This window comes from Haliotis rubra, unplaced genomic scaffold (assembly GCF_003918875.1).
Source record: "Haliotis rubra isolate DU_JTF1 unplaced genomic scaffold, ASM391887v1 Scf157, whole genome shotgun sequence".
NCBI classification, from domain to species: domain Eukaryota; kingdom Metazoa; phylum Mollusca; class Gastropoda; order Lepetellida; family Haliotidae; genus Haliotis; species Haliotis rubra.
Genome location: NW_025765525.1, coordinates 1,259,599 through 1,274,307, shown reverse-complemented (window position 1 = coordinate 1,274,307; position 14,709 = coordinate 1,259,599). Strand labels below are relative to the sequence as shown.

General features: G+C 37.9%; 1 protein-coding gene across 3 annotated transcripts in view; it reads right to left on the bottom strand.

Moving 5' to 3' along the window:
- LOC124271082 (protein FAM102A-like) overlaps window positions 1-14,709 on the bottom strand; it is a 74,788-nt gene that overhangs the window by 31,253 nt on the left and 28,826 nt on the right. For all 3 annotated transcript variants that reach the window (XM_046706151.1, XM_046706152.1, XM_046706153.1), the window contains exon 2: window positions 1,267-1,387. In XM_046706151.1, coding sequence (XP_046562107.1) covers window positions 1,267-1,387 — 121 coding nt within the window. The remainder of the gene's footprint in view (window positions 1-1,266; window positions 1,388-14,709) is intronic.

Here is a 14,709-nt window from a genome sequence, read left to right as displayed (position 1 = left end):
CAAATGTATTGAATCATCTTTCAGCATAATTTCATAATCATGTCATTGAGTTACTGTGACCTTAAAGGTTGTTATTTATTTATTAGTAGCAGAGTAGTGAGTGAGTGAGTGAGTGAGTGAGTGAGTGAGTGAGTAAGTTTAGTTACTGTGACCTTAAAGTTTGTTATTTATTTATTAGTAGCAGAGTAGTGAGTGAGTGAGTGAGTGAGTGAGTGAGTAAGTAAGTTTAGTTAACGCCGCTTTTAGCAATATTCCAGCAACATCACGGTGGGGGGACACCAGAAATAGGCTTCACACATTGTACCCATAGTAGAAAGTCTGGATATTGAAATATAATAAAATACATCTTATTACCAACACTGAACAAAGTTAAATAGGCCAAACATTTTGAAAAAAAAGCTAACAAACTGTCAAAGGCCTAACACTTTCCAAGCGGAAGTTGCACACGATTGATATAAATTATTTGTTGGATAACAAGTACTCCATGTGTAGGATGGCTGTAAAATTCTCACGACTCCACACCCAAACTGTTTTCTCAATGGCCTAAAGTATTGATTGCATGACTGGGTCTGAATAGGTTGTGTTTAAATCACTAGGCCAAACAAAGACTTTTATTGAGGAAATATGTGTGCTTAACAGAATATGCAGTGTGAATGAATGCCATTCATGTAAATATTTGAGCTTGCTGTTCTTCTCTACATACTCTAATGTGTAGACACTGTGACACTGGGGCAATAGCTTTGCTCAAAGTCTCTGCTGAATTATAAGTTTAAGCTCTGATAAAACTGGGCTTGCTTCCTGTATATATATGCTTGGAGGGGTAGCCTAGTGGTGAAAGCGTTTGCTCATTACACCGAGGGCCTGGGTTTGATTCCCCACAAGTCCATTTCTGGTGTCCCCCATCATGATATTGCTGAAATATTGCTAAAAGCGGCGTAAAACCATACCCACTCACTCCATATATACTTTGAGGCTCAGCCACTAGCCTTGACCCAAAACTTAAGGGTCAAGAGTCTAATCGGGGGTATTTTTATGAAATTGTGGGCTCAGCATTTACTACACCCCCACACACCCAAAACAAACATGTTTAAAAAATAAAACAACCCCCCAAGTTATTCCAGATCCCCAAAACGATTTGGTTCCGAATACATCTGTGATCTTTCTCAACACGTGTGCCAAATAAACAAGGTAAAGCATTCCTGTTTCGACTTTGGCAGCCATCTTGTGAGTGAAGGGAAAATTGACATTCAGTAAGTCGTTACTTACCATGCGTACAGACACTCGACATATACAAGATTCTAGCAGCCCCGTGGTAGCGTTGGCCATCATCTTGCACGTGAAGGGGAACTTGGAGTTCCACTTGACACTGTTGTTCCGAACTGTCTCCCTGAAACAACAAAAGGGTTGTTAACTAATCTATAAAACCCTCACATACAAATGTAGATTAAGAGGAGCAGCACTGAGGGGGTGAGTTCACAGATATGCCAACCCTCATTTAGCCAAATTAGTATTTCGACCAAAAACTGATGCAAAAAAAAGAAGTATTTTTGTTGGGCCAAAATTCTGGCCAAAAATCTTTTCCTAGGAATTTTCTTATTTAATAAAAAATATATATAGACATTCTATGAACTTGTTATTAACATTGTACTCCCCTAAATCAGTAGCAAGTATTCACATATAGCTTCATACTGAATAAAATGTGGTTGCAATTTATTGTGTATGGTAAGTATGCTCTTTGATAATTTAGTTTAATTAATTTTCAAATATTCGTATACTTTTACTGCTAACGTAGTCACTTATTTTGTGTTGCTTTTTCGCAACGAATATGATAAAATCGTATGGGTTGGCATCTCTAAGTTTAGTTTTACGCTGCACTCTGCAATATTCCAGCTATATGGTGGCGGTCTGTAAATAATCGAGTCTGGACAAGACAATCCAGTGATCAACAGCATAAGCATTGATCTACGCAGTCGGGATACGATATGTGTCAACCCAGTCAGTGAGCGTGACCACCTGATCCCATTAGTCGCCTCCTACGACAAGCATGGGTTACTGGCGATCAATTGTAACCCGGATCTTCACGGGTAGGAATAGCACTGAGGTTATGTCACGTATTTTGTTTTTTTCATGTTACTTTTAGCAATATGCCAGCAATATCACATGGGGGACACCAGAAAAGGTTTCATACATACAACCCATCTCGGGAATCAAACCCTTATCTTTGGCGTAACAAGTAAATGCTTTAACCAATAGACTATCCCATAGCCCCACGTATGTTGATGAAAGCAATGAAATCATCCCAACAATAATTATTATATATTTAATAATCATTATAATCATTGTCAACTAATACCATACATGATTACAAGCATACTGATAAACTGCCATACATTTTTCAAATAATATTTCTACATTCTATCGGTGTTCTATTTATTGGGTTCCAACACAATATACCATAATATTACGCCTCTATCAGTATAGTTTAACTTAAAATGTTCCCTTTCGAAATTAATTAGCAACTGCTGAAGTCTTTTTCTCACAATTTGTTATTTCCCTTGTATCCATGACAACAACATGGTGGCAACCAATCATGATCATTTTGAAACTATGATATTTAATTCAGTATGAACAAAATGAAATCAACACATGAATTAAGTGAAAATCACTGTCACACTGCCCGTCGCTCTCTATGTTTCACAATAAAGATACCATTAACTTGATAGACTTTGTTTTGCCAATACATTGCTCCATAATTTACATCATGATTATAATCATTATTTTCATCATAATCTTCATCACTACTAACTTAGCATGTACTTTCATTGAATTTTTACAAGACACAAGATACAATGATCAATAATAGTAAACCCCATTACCATGGTTACGAAAACATCATCAACTGAAGTACGGATTGATAATCATATATAATCACATTAATTATCATTGCTACACTGTACCAAACACAATTTACAAGTTCAAATCAGGACAAAGGTCAGTCACTGCTAGTAGGATGGAGTGACCTACTCGGGATTACAACTTGTTTACATTTACAAATTCCTATTGTGCCTCCATGTCAAAACTTGTCTCTGACTAACTGTGACTGTTGAGTGAGACGAGATCAAAGTTCAAGTACATCTTCATTGTGACAACGAAAACTTGTGAGTGTTGAATGAATGAGATCAGTTGAAACCATGTAAACTGGGTCATGGATAATAATCATGGATACTATTTCAGACAAATCCGTATTCCGAATCATAAAATATTCACATGCTAATCTCGAGATACATAGAGAGGGTATGGTATAAAATCCTACATGAACCATAATATGGTGATATCATTGCACGTCAGTTTTAATGAGTAAGTGAGTTTGTTTTACGCCGCTTTTAGCAATATTCAAGCAATATCACAGCGGAGGACAGAAAAATTGTGCTTCACACATTGTACCCATGTAGGGAATCGAACCCGGGTCTTCAGCCTAACTAGTGAATGCTTTAACCAGTAGACTACCCCACAGCCTCCAGTTTTAATGAAAACCACCAGAATTATGAGGCTCACCAACAAGAAAGTGAGCGAGCTAAAACTCAGTAATATGTCTGCCATGCTATGAAGCAGACGGTATTACAGTGGTATCACTATTGACCAGAATATCAGAATTGTGTTTGATCATATAGTAGTGAATAATGTGTGGTTAATGTGAAAAGGCCTTAACCATAAATAAATGTAGCTGAGCACATAACTCTTGTAATATTATATATGGCACCAAATTCAATCTCAGTCTTGACTGTATCTTCGAAAAGCTTGCAAAAAATTTCATTGGTATGCCTTCAGAAGTCTCAAGAAAACTTGTCACCATTGGGTCTCTTTACACAGAGTAAAACAAGGAAACACAAAAACTCTTGTTGAGAAATACCAAAACATGAAAAGGAAGCAGTTCAGTATGTGCTTGATGCAAACAAAGTTTCAATATAATATTCAACATACAGTCGAGCACCATTGTGTCGAACTCTGATATTACTCACTATCTCGGTTGTCTCGATACAACATCTCGGTCCCGGCAAAATCCTTCATAATTTATCATTATTCAAGCTCTTTTAACTCGATATGAATGTCTCGATATTTCAGATATCTCGATATAATTTCATCGTCCCAACAAGCAAAATTACCCTTTTAACTTGATATTTGCAAAGAAACTGATATTCACCTACCTTTCATGGGCAAGTATCCCTCTGAACTGAGGTTGTTTCCACACGTTTACACACAGTGCGGCATGAATCAAACGGATGCGGTAGTGTAAACTAGGCTAATTGAGTTGAAGGTGTCAATTGTTTGTTATTTAATTAGGATTAATTAAGAAGGAATTAATAAGGAAGTACTGTTACGACTAAACACGACTGTTAACGGATTATAGTTTCGAATCAAAGCATACTGAGAAGAGTTATGTTTTCTTTCATAGTGATATGTGATGATATGCCCTGGTCGGATGCCTCGAAGTTCGGATAACTTGATATTTTTTCTCTACCGGTCCCATGAATATCAAGACAACAGTGCTCGACTGTATTCCCCGTCATGCTACAGAAACAAATGCTCTACATACTTGATTCTGATACATAAAGTTTGAAGCTATAAAGTTTTAAAATATAACATTAAACAGAATCCTCATTATGCCCCAGAAACAAACGGTCCACATACCTGACTCTGAGACCACATTGTTAAAGGAAAAACTAAAAAATATGACATTAATTTTCAGAAATACCAAAACACCGGTACCAAGAGGCACCAGTTCAACATGTGTTTCATAGATACACAAAGTTTCAAAATGGAATATCAAATGATTTCTGAGCTACAGTCCTAAAAAGGATGAGTAACTGAGGATGAGGCTGTGTGATAACTCGCTGCATGAGTTGAACACTCCCCAGGGAGTTGAGTTAGTTAAAAGAATGCCAGAAAAATCACATCCATTGGTCAAGGGAACACTCCAGTGCCTTGAGCATGTACTAGTTGCTTGGATATGTGCGCTACATAAATATCCTATCATCATCATCATCATCATCATAAAAAACAACATGACAGAAGGATGGACATTACCCATTCATGCTGCCTACTTCTTAGAAGGAGATAATTAAGAGGAATGATGGTTGAGTACACTTTCTACAAATATATTCTTATCAGACAACAAATGGGTAAATGTTATCAATGCAACAGTTGGTTTCACAGACAGCATCAGTCAGCTGAAGTGATGGTTCTTCAGCTGCTGCTTGAACTGTACAGGGTAAGATGAGGGCTCGTGCTCCTCAGGAAGTGTGTTCCAATGATGTGCAGCTACTTGAGAAAATGACTGACACCAAATGTTTTCAATTTGGACTCAGGAAGCTTGTGTTGAGAGCTTGACCTAAGATAACTGGTTTGGCAGAACTCATCACAAAGTGACATAGATAGCATGCTCCTCTGCCCATTCACGCATTGATAAGAGAAAGATAGCCCTTGAAGCATATGCTTTTCAGACAGGAAGCCAGCATGTTTACAACAATGTACACAGTAGCAGCGTAAATATCACAAGCAATAAACAGCAAACAGTACAGTAAAAAGTTAACAGTAAAATAAAACCAGACAATCACTGTCAGTGTCCACATAATATTCTGTTATTACAAATCAAAATTTACAAATGTCTGATAATCACGAGTAGCTTTCTCAGACTTTCTTATTCATAACATGAATCTTTTGCAATTGTATCGTACATATGGAAAGAAAAGAGAACCTTTAATCTCAATAGCTATATTTAGGGGGTATACTATACTGAGTGAAAAAAATAAGGGATCACATGAAAGCAATTATTTTTTTCCAGGTTTCTCCACAAGCTGTGCATACAAAGCTTGTGAAGAAACCTTAGAAAAAAATAATTTAACACTTGTCCTTTCATGTGATCCCTTATTTTCTTCCTTCAGTATACGTGGCTACAGCAGATATTCCTGGATATACTGATCACAGTAATCTGGAATTCAAACCCTGCAGGAGGATGTTGGCATTGCTAGGGGGTGCAGCAAGTCACAAAGACTTTGTCCAAAGTGTCATCACTGATGATGAATCTGAACTATTGTCTAAGAAAAGATTTCCCAGAATATACATCGTGGAAAGCCATGATGACTTTGCCCAAGGTGACATCTCTTGAACATACAGACAATGCTGAATTCAAACTATAGTCCATGAAAAGATTTACCAGAATACATTGTTGGACTGTCCACGAAGCCCAGACGATACTGTCATATCTTGAACATACAGACAATGCCAAATCTGAACAATTGTCTAAGAAAAGATTTTCCAGAATATACATTGTTGGATTGTCCACAGAGCCACAACAATTTTGTCCAAAGTGTCATCTGTCTGACGGTACTGATATGGCCATGTTCATCATAAGCTGTATTTCAATACATTTGCCTCACACAATATTCATAAATAACTTACAGTATTCAGTTTCAGAGACTATTACAGCTTTGATTATCAAACAACATAATATTTTACAGTTCCATACATTCAATTGACTGCAGTACTTGATATTTGCTTGACTACAGAACCATTATAACACAGATCTCCTGCTGACAACTGCCATACCAAGCCTGACCCTTCCAGAACCTTACACAGATCTCCTGCTGACAACTGCCATAACAAGCCTGACCCTTCCAGAACTCCAGGATTGATTAAAGGTTTTACATCAGTGAGTGAGTGAGTTTAGTTTTACGCCGCTTTTAGCAATATTCCAGCTATATCACGGCGGGGGACACCAGAAATGGGCTTCACATATTGTACCCATGTTGGGAATCGAACCCGGGTCTTCGGCGTGAGGAACGAACGCTTTAACCACTACGCTACCCCACCGCCCGTTTTTACATCAAGTGGCATTTACAATGCTAAAAGCATTAGGCCAAAGGAAATAACAGATTTGTTCTTCTGAATTATACCCTCCTTCTAAAAACGGACAGTGGGGTAGCAAGTGGTTAAAGCATTTGCTGGTCATGCAGAACAGTCAGTAAATGAGTTGGGTTTTACAGTGCTTTTAGCAACATTCCAGCAATATCACAGTGGGGGACACCAGAAATGGGTTTCACACATTGTGCCCATGTGAGAATTTTAGCCTTCGGCATGACAAGCGAACCACTATCACAGTGGGGACACCAGAAATGGGCTTGGACACATTGTGCCCATGTGAGAACCTCATTTTGCGGGCGTAAGACCTGGCTTTTAACCATGTGTGCTCCTCCGGCTTAGACCCATTTCTGATGTTCCCCATTTCTGATGCACTTATTCATGATATTGCTGGAATATTGCTAAATGCAACAATAAAACTTCTATCTCCTTTTAAAACAGTTCTTTCTTTTTATGTGTGTTTTGTATTTTTTTTGTGTATAACTTTTGCAAGATTTCCTTTGTTTGGGTTTCACACCTGCCTGTCTGTGTAATTACATAGCCTAATGAAACCGAACTAATAAATCAATGCGTTTATGGTGTATAGCCTGATTGGTGTTAAGTTCAAATTGAAGACCAGGTTTGAATCCCCAGACAGGGGCACAATGTGTGAAGCCCATTTCACAGTCCCCAAATAATGACATGATGTTGCTGAGAATATTGCTAAATAGCAAATAAAATTATATAAACAGTTAATTTAATGTCTCAGCTCGGCCTGTGAGATAGTCCTCTTTTATTTAAACCACTTATTAACAAGGCCCTGCTTTTGGATGCGAGAAACCTTGACCTTCAATCACAACTAGAAAAATGACCATGCTGACACCTAATACCATGTTCAATGTCAATATAATCGTCCTGCCACACGGAGAGATTACATGCATTCATAAATATTGATTTCCAGACAATATTCCCTACCACATCACGTTCTACGACAACTACACAATAAATCACATTCTACCCTAGGGGATAGCACTGTGCTATGTGTTTAGTGACCTGTTTGTTGTTGGTGATCTTGCAAGCACATGAAAGATGAATGGATTTTGTTTGTTAAATACCGCTAATATCACTTAGTCTTAGAGATGTTAGAAGCCTGAAATATGTCCAGTTTGATACTTCACCATTGGTTATATCTACCTATGTCAGAAACTCAGGCCTTAGATATGACAAGCAAACACGGTATCATGAGCACATAGTGCTTATAGTTTTACAAACCAGACCACCAGAAATATACTAGTAAACATCAAACAGAGTCCTGTTCCACAAGCAGGTTCAGAAATCTTAACTGAAGATAATCCAGTGATTGACCTCATGAGCATCAATCTACACAATAACATCAAAAAGCCTGACCACCCGATCCTGTTAGCCCAGACAACAAGCTGGGTTTAACTGATTACAACAAGCATGACTGGTAACTGATGACCAGTTCTAGACTGGATCTTCATGGAAGACCTTGTTATTGACAAGGAATGGGTTTCTGAAGACCAATGCCAACTTGGATCTTTCTTATGACAAGCATGGGTTGCTGAAGACAACTTCTAACTTGGAACTTCATGGATGACCTTGTTATGACAAGTATTGGGTTCCTGAAGACCAGGTCTAACATGGATCTTCATGTAAGACTTTGTTATGACAAGTATTGGGTTCCTGAAGACCAGTTCCTACATGGATCTTCATGTAAGACTTTGTTATGACAAGTATTGGGTTCCTGAAGACCAGGTCTAACATGGATCTTCATGTAAGACTTTGTTATGACAAGTATTGGGTTCCTGAAGACCAGTTCCTACATGGATCTTCATGTAAGACTTTGTTATGACAAGTATTGGTCCCTGCAGGCCAGGTCTAACATGGATCTTCATGTAAGACTTTGTTATGACAAGTATTGGTCCCTGCAGGCCAGGTCTAACATGGATCTTCATTGAGGACCTTGTTATGACAAATATGTGTTCCTTCAGACCTATTTGAATCTGGATCCTAATGGATTATTTATAATATACACACATAAACTATGAATCTTGAATTCAGTCACATCATAGATTCATATACCCACACCTCATGAAACAATCACTGAATAGGCGCGATCATCTGTTTGAAAGAAGACAAAGATAAAATAGACAAAAAACCATTCACAACAACATAGCAAGGTGAAGCAGTCGACTCAACACCCTTTAGTATGTTGTACTCCGTGTACTCTGTGGTATTCATGGCCTATCAGTCTCTCCCAGTTACATGCAGACATAGCGTGATAAGAACAGTGACTGCAAGGATTATCTAGATCTGCCCACAGGCCAACATTGAGCCCAAAGTATGTAGCAAATGTCATTCAAAATTCCTAAACAGGCAAAAATAAAATTTCCACTTCACATAATTTCAATAAATTTGGATTTGTAGAGATAGCTCGTATTTCACTGATAAGAGGACTAATAAGGAAGAGGTCTTAATGCTAACCTTCATACTATTGGATTATTCTCAAAATTTATGTTAAAATACCTGATTTTTTGTTAAAAAAACCCTTATGTTTTAAAAAATCTGAATTTAATAACAATTTTCACCTTAATTGCTAGCCAGCGTTATACAGTCTGTAATCCGGGATAAATAACAGCAATTTTGTGGTAGTTCGGCCTATTTGTTAATTAGGATGTTTGAGAGATCTCTACATAATTGTGGAGTAGGGCTGCGCAATATAACCGGTTTACCGGTATATACCGGTTCAGGCATGAAAACGATATGTATTGCGATACGTTGATTGAAAACCGGTATTTTGACATGCATTCGGAAAACTTGGTAACACTCGAAAATCTTCGGATATATCTGTTTTGTTACGCAGGAAGCCATGCGTGTGTTGTAAAATGGTGACCACCAACAACGAACAATTTATTGTTGTGTCAAATACTAGGGCAAAGGCATCGGTAAGGCAGCATTTTGGGTTGAAAAAGTTCACGGTAGGTGGAACTATTGGTAAGAGTAACGCGGTATGTAAAATATGCAATGGTAAAGTAGTTTTTATTAAAGTTTAATCAGGCATAGTGATTTTGTTGTGTTTTTGCTTTATAAATAAAGCATTTACGTCCTGCAATATATTGCAATACATATCGCAATATATGCTTTCGCATCGCAATATATCGCAATATGAAAAGGGTCGGGGGGTCAGGAGGGTCGGGGTTATGTGTGTGTCCCCAAGTAAGGGAGTGATTAGGGCATGTATTTATTACCATTAGGGCCGCTAATACATGACAGGATTGAAGGACGAGGAAATCAATCACAGTTAACTCTAAGCAAGTCAGCAGCTAATCAGTATATGGACATTATGTGTAGGTTGCTTATCGGTGGGTTTGTGTGCCATCAAGTAGATGTGGGTGGAGTTGGGAGTATGTACATGTGTGGGGGGGGCGGGATATGTAGGTGTGTATATGTGTAAACTAGCGATAATGTACATCAAAAGAATTCAAGCAAGTATGCATGTGCTTGTGCTCGTGTGTTAGCATGCGTGTAGGTGTGGGTCCTTGGTAACATATGTTATAACATACAGCACGTGGCCATATTATTACGTACAATTGTAGCGGTGTTGATATCGTGTATAGCTATGCCCGTTTTTAAAATACTGCTACTCAAAAACGACATCGAGTATCGTCATAATATTTTGTCACATGATCGACCATGATGTCACGGGACTGTCACGTGACTATTTTTAATCCACTTGTCGTCTGCTACATATTCTGGTTATTTCCGGCAACAATGGGGAAATCGGCTGATTTGTCAGAGTCACTTAAGAAATTAATTGTAAAAAAGTTTCAAAGTGGCAAAAATGTTCTAACATTGCAAGATTCTTTGGAATGCCTCGAAGCAGCGTATATTCGGTGGTAAAGCGGTTTAATCAACGTGGATCAGTCGAGAATGCTCTCAGAACAGGCCGTATGAGAAAACTGACTCCTCGGGACAATCGACAACTTTTGAGGTTGGTCAGAGACAATAGGATTTCACCTTTGGGTGAAATAACTGAGAATTTGAACAACAATAGGGCTACACGTGTATCGGTGAGGACTGTAAGGAGACGATTATATGAAAATAAATTTCATAGACGTGTTGTTAGAAAGAAATTCCGAATTCGTGACTATAATGTCAGAAATCGTTTGGCCTGGGCAAGGGGGCAACGATATCGTACAGTGAATAATTACTGGAATCGAGTAATCTTCTCTGACGAGTGTAAAATTATCATTGGGGAAAACAATCGTGTTTTTGTTTGGAGACAGCCCGGTGAAGAAAACCTCCCGCAATGTATTCGTCCGGGACGACAGCCACGCGTCAGTTTGATGGTGTGGGGTTGTATCACCTGGCATGGTGTTGGTACCATTTGTGTTGTTAATGGCAACATAAATGCTCAGAAATACACAGAAATCCTCGATGATATGCTTTGGCCCGTTATAGCCAGACATTTTCCGGGAAACCGCTACATCTTCCAAGATGACAACGCCTCTATACATCGGGCCCGTGTCGTTCAAGATTACAAGCGACAAAATGACATTACTGGAATGTTGTGGCCTGCACAGAGTCCAGACGCAAATATTATTGAGAACTGTTGGCTCTACCTGAAGAATAGACTTCATGGACGCCGAAGAAACATTCAGTCGGCTGCCGACTTGGAATGCAAAGTGCGGGACAACTGGGAAAATATTCCCTTAGATTTCATCAAAAATCTTTATTCATCGATTCCAAGGCAGATGTTGAAAATAATAAGGAACAAGGGACACATCACAAAATATTGAGGTAAGACTGTTTATATTTAATGAGTTATGACACTTTGAACTCCCGCGTAAATTTGTCGTCAACAATCGGTCCGCCATGTTTGTACGTAATAATATGGCCACCCGCTGTATATATTATATCTGGGATTACACTTTCTCAGTGTGGGGTGCTTGGGTGTGTGTATGTACAGATGTTTGTTTTTGTATCTGTGGATTATTATTTAAGTGCGTGAGTGAGTGAGTGAGTGAGTGAGTGGGAGTGTAGAGTTGGGTGTATGTGTGTTCAGAATTGGTGTGGGTATACATATGAGTGCATGCACACTGTGATATTGTTTGTGTGCAGATATTACAGTATGTTGGCTCTTATATCAGCAAAAGAATTGTCTCATAAACTCTTGTCAATTCAGCCCCAGGTTCAGGCTTTGTGTTGTATTCTGTTTATTGTATGTGAATATTCACTGGAGTGTGACACACGAATGCACAATATCTCTCCTACAGTTCACAACCCAGTAGCACACTCAGCTGCAGACACTACCCACTAGCCCTCCATGTTCCTACTCTTTGTCCAGACGCTGAAACTAACAGGTGACAACAAGACCGTCTATGTAATTATAGTCTGTTTGCAGTGAAAACGTAAAGATGAATTTCACTTTAAACAAGAAAGTAAATCAAATAAAGTGAAATTAAGATTGCGAATCCTCATAATTTTACCTTGCCAATTGAACATTTGAATCTCAGAATTTTATTCAATTTAGGATAAAAGTTGTTTAACAACGATCATAGATTCAAATCGCTATTATTGGATTGTATTACAAGGGAGTAAGTGCAGTAGTTGGAAGACTGAAACAAATGCACGTGTGGTACGTGATGAGCGTTAACTTAGACCAACCCTACTTGTTCTCGGTGTTTCATTTAATGTGCACACACCCTTGTAATACAAACCAATAATAACGATTTGAAACTAAGATCGTTTGTTAAACAACTTTTATCCTAAGTTTAATAAAATTCTGATATTTAACTGTTCAGTTGGCAAGGTAAAATTATGAAGATTCGCAATCTTAATTTCACTTTATTCGATTTACTTTCTTGTTTAAAGTGAAACTCATCGGTACGTTTTCACTGCAAACAGACTATAGGGTAGCTGCTAAGTGGTCCACAGCGAAAGATTCAAGTCCACAGATAAAGCAGTGTTTGAAGGTGTTCACTCAAACTATCTATGTTTAATATTGAACTGAATGTCGGCTGACATTACACAACATCAGTACTTAATTCCATCCAAGTCAGGGCTCGATTTAAGAGATGTTAACCTACTTGCACCAGGTGCAACCTAAGATAAAAACCTAGTTGCACCAGCCAAATTCAAGTTGCACTGCTTTTATTGCAATATGTAATGTAAGAAATATGGTATTGAATTATTTAGAAGTTTTATTGAGAGTTTACCCACTCAAAAATTGAGTTGCACCAGGTGCAAGTTCAGCTAATAGCTAGATTGCACTTTGTAATATTGGGTTGCACCAGTGCAAGTAACAAAGTACTAAATCGAGCCCTGCAAGTTTTATACCATTCTAAAAGTAGAGTTAATGAGCGTCTACATGATTTTTAACTTATCAATTGACATTGTTCCATCAACAGGAACTCTTCATAAGCATAAGTATCTTTTGCATTCACACTTTCAAAATGGCTGAGAAGTTTAGCATTATAATGGAGGCATCTTCGTCCTCACTTTGTGAAGCTTTTCTCTGTAGACTTTCAGAGCCCCAAAACGCTCCATGAGCAAATGACGACAACAAACACCCATACAATTTAGCCAGACACGATTTCCATGATTACAAATACGACCACCCTATTACCATGATTACGGTTTGGTCAATATTTCTGCAATTATGTTTGTGTCAACATTCAGAAATAGCTCTAATCAACACTAACAATACTAAAGGGAATTGGTTCAGATTTCTTGCAAAGGTTTTCATTCTGAAATGGAAGACATCTGAGATAATGATAACAAATTGCTTTTCAAAACAGGAGCTGCCTTTTGATCAATATCAGTGTTAACAGAGAGTAGTGGTATGGAAAATAGTTCTGACGAAAAGAGATGACAATATGTTACAGATTAAGTAGTAATGGGTGAGTGAGTGTAGAGTGGGGTGTGGGAGTGCATGTACAGTGAGTGAGTGAGTGAGTGAACAGTGTTTCAGTTGAACAGTATAACCATTATAGAAGATGGTGAGTAAGTAGAGCTGTGACGATATATATCGCAGTATCGATAATCGTGATACTTTTTCTGACAATAAATATATCGATCCTTTTTCCGCATCGTGATATGTATCATTGACCTAAGAATTGTGAATTTTCACCAGAAATTGACGGTTATGTCAAAATTTACACTGTTACTTGATATCAAAATACTTTTTTAAAGAAAATAACTAAAGATAGCATATCGTGATACGCATCGTATCGTTCCAAGATATCGCGATACGTATCGTAAATTTCTGTATCGTCACACCTCTATGAGTAAGTGAACGAGTGTAGAGCGGGGTGTGGGAGTGCATGTACAGAGAGCAGGGTTTTACACAGACTTTGAAAAAAAGAGAGTCATCGTGACCCACAGTATCTATTTTTGGGAGTCATTAAAATTTTAGCGTAATATTTTTGTGTGTATATCAAAAGGCAAAGATTTTATTGTTTTGTGTTGTATTCTCATTCATATGTTCAGTTCAGTCATAACAAACTCGAGTATACTGAACAAATAATCAGGCTTGTGATTTATTCACTGTAACATACAGTTAGTATCATGAATTGAAAGAAATATCTAAATTAATGAAGACCTCACGAAAACTATCATTGTTTGCTTATCAGATCGATTTTATTGACTCTGAACTGAATTGTGAGGGTAACTCATAAAACTTGCATCAAGCTTGACTCATATGATAATATTTTGAGATTACACAATGCCATTTAGAAAGTGGTCAAATGTAACATATGTTATATTTGGGATTACACTTTCTTAGTAAAG